At 32.5% G+C, this 1,662-nt stretch overlaps 1 protein-coding gene across 1 annotated transcript in view; it reads left to right on the forward strand.

Moving 5' to 3' along the window:
- The first annotated feature begins 563 nt into the window (after nucleotides 1-563).
- The window catches only part of LOC108975126 (guanine nucleotide-binding protein-like 3 homolog), a 7,062-nt gene continuing 5,963 nt past the window's right edge, over nucleotides 564-1,662 (forward strand). Inside the window, exons 1-2 of the mRNA XM_018943426.1 lie at nucleotides 564-671; nucleotides 730-1,073. Coding sequence (XP_018798971.1) covers nucleotides 650-671; nucleotides 730-1,073 — 366 coding nt within the window. The 5' untranslated portion in view covers nucleotides 564-649. The remainder of the gene's footprint in view (nucleotides 672-729; nucleotides 1,074-1,662) is intronic.

Consider the following 1,662-nt stretch of genomic DNA (forward strand, 5'->3'; position numbering starts at 1 on the left):
CAAGAACGTTTGTGAGAGGGCAGCAACATAACAATGGCCGGCATGTACACAAAACAACGCAGTTGTCCTTTTTGCATGTACACAATTTCGTTGTGGCCATRCTAATASCTTGCACTTCAATGAAATTTTAATATTTTGTTCRAWGTGAAATTTTTAAGCAAAAAATAAGTAAATAGGTAAACTTATTTGTTTTAAATTACGAATTGTTATTATAAATGATGTAGCAGAGCTATTTTATGCTTTTATTTGTAAAATAACGTCTGGTTTGTTAGAACTTCGAGTAATAACACTTTTTCATATTAGTGGCATCACCACTCTACCTCATCTCTCTATCTTCCATTCTACTGTCGTTGGCAAATATAGGATAAAATTGAAGTTAGCGAGAACGACAACTGTTGGCCTGCCGCCGAGTAGTCGTGCAGCTGTCAAAATAGGTCCCTCCATAAGAACGTGTGTATTTTAATTTTTTAGATGACGTTTGCAGTCTGTCGCGAGCATTGTATTCCACACATCAGGGCTAATAACTTACATAAAACTTTAACAGTGTGTTCGCTTTCTTTTAGACTTGAATGAAGTGGTCGATCTGGCAACTGTTAATATACTCACGTGGATTTCACTAACAAAGATACGATATTGATTCAAATTGACAATGGCTTTGAAAAGATTGAGAAGTTTGTATTTGGAATAAAATTAAATATATAATATATTATTATTTCCTCTTTATATCAGCTAAAAAGTCTAAACGACTTTCTGGACGCCTAAAACATAAAATTGGAAAGAAAGTGCGAGAACACAACAGAAAAATTCGCCGCGAGACAAAACGAAATCCTAGAACCGGGAGCAAAAAGCAAAAACTTATTCAAATACCTAACATTTGCCCATTTAAAGAAGATATCTTAAAGGAAGTAGAAGAATCGAAAAAGCGTGTTGAAGAGAATAAAATGCGACGTCGTGAAGCATTTAAACATCAAAAGAAGGAAAATAAATTCAAAAGCCTTGAAGACTTAGTTCTGGATGCGACTACTAGAAGTGAAGTTCATACATCTACTCAAGTGGACAATGTGGTTGCCGAGGTTTGTTTAAAAATTTGTAAACAATTATAAAATACTTAATATAATATTAATATCCGTAGAGTTTTAGTTTTAGAGTCATAATATTATTTATTTTTATACTGGTTATATATTGTTATAGAGTACCATAGCTTTGTTCAACTAACGGTTTTATTTTTTAACAACTAAAACTAATTGATATGAATTTATAGATATAATATATACATAAATGGGTAGGATGGAGAGACGAGTTGAAATAAAGCGACCTCTGTCCATACATGTTGTAATTTGAGTAAAAATTGAGATGTTGAAACTTGGTGACGTGTTTGTTAGTACAATAAGAAGTTATAAGTACATACATATATTTTAAATAAGCAGTATCGGAGCCTTGTGACGCCGTTGAGATTTAACCTATAAAACGAAAGAACTCGTGAAAAATAATATATAAAATTGTAATTTAGTCATTGAATCTCAGTAAAAAGAGGCATTAGTGGTTTAAGTTTCTTAGTTTTTTTTTTTGTAAGCCGGCATATCCGTACATATCTAACATCCATGTTATCTAAACTCGATCAACACAATTTTTTTTAGCCCCTCCACCCAAACCGCGGAAAAG

The sequence above is a fragment of the Bactrocera latifrons genome, unplaced genomic scaffold (assembly GCF_001853355.1).
Source record: "Bactrocera latifrons isolate USDA-ARS-PBARC rearing strain unplaced genomic scaffold, ASM185335v1 scaffold_614, whole genome shotgun sequence".
Taxonomy (NCBI): Eukaryota; Metazoa; Arthropoda; class Insecta; order Diptera; family Tephritidae; genus Bactrocera; species Bactrocera latifrons.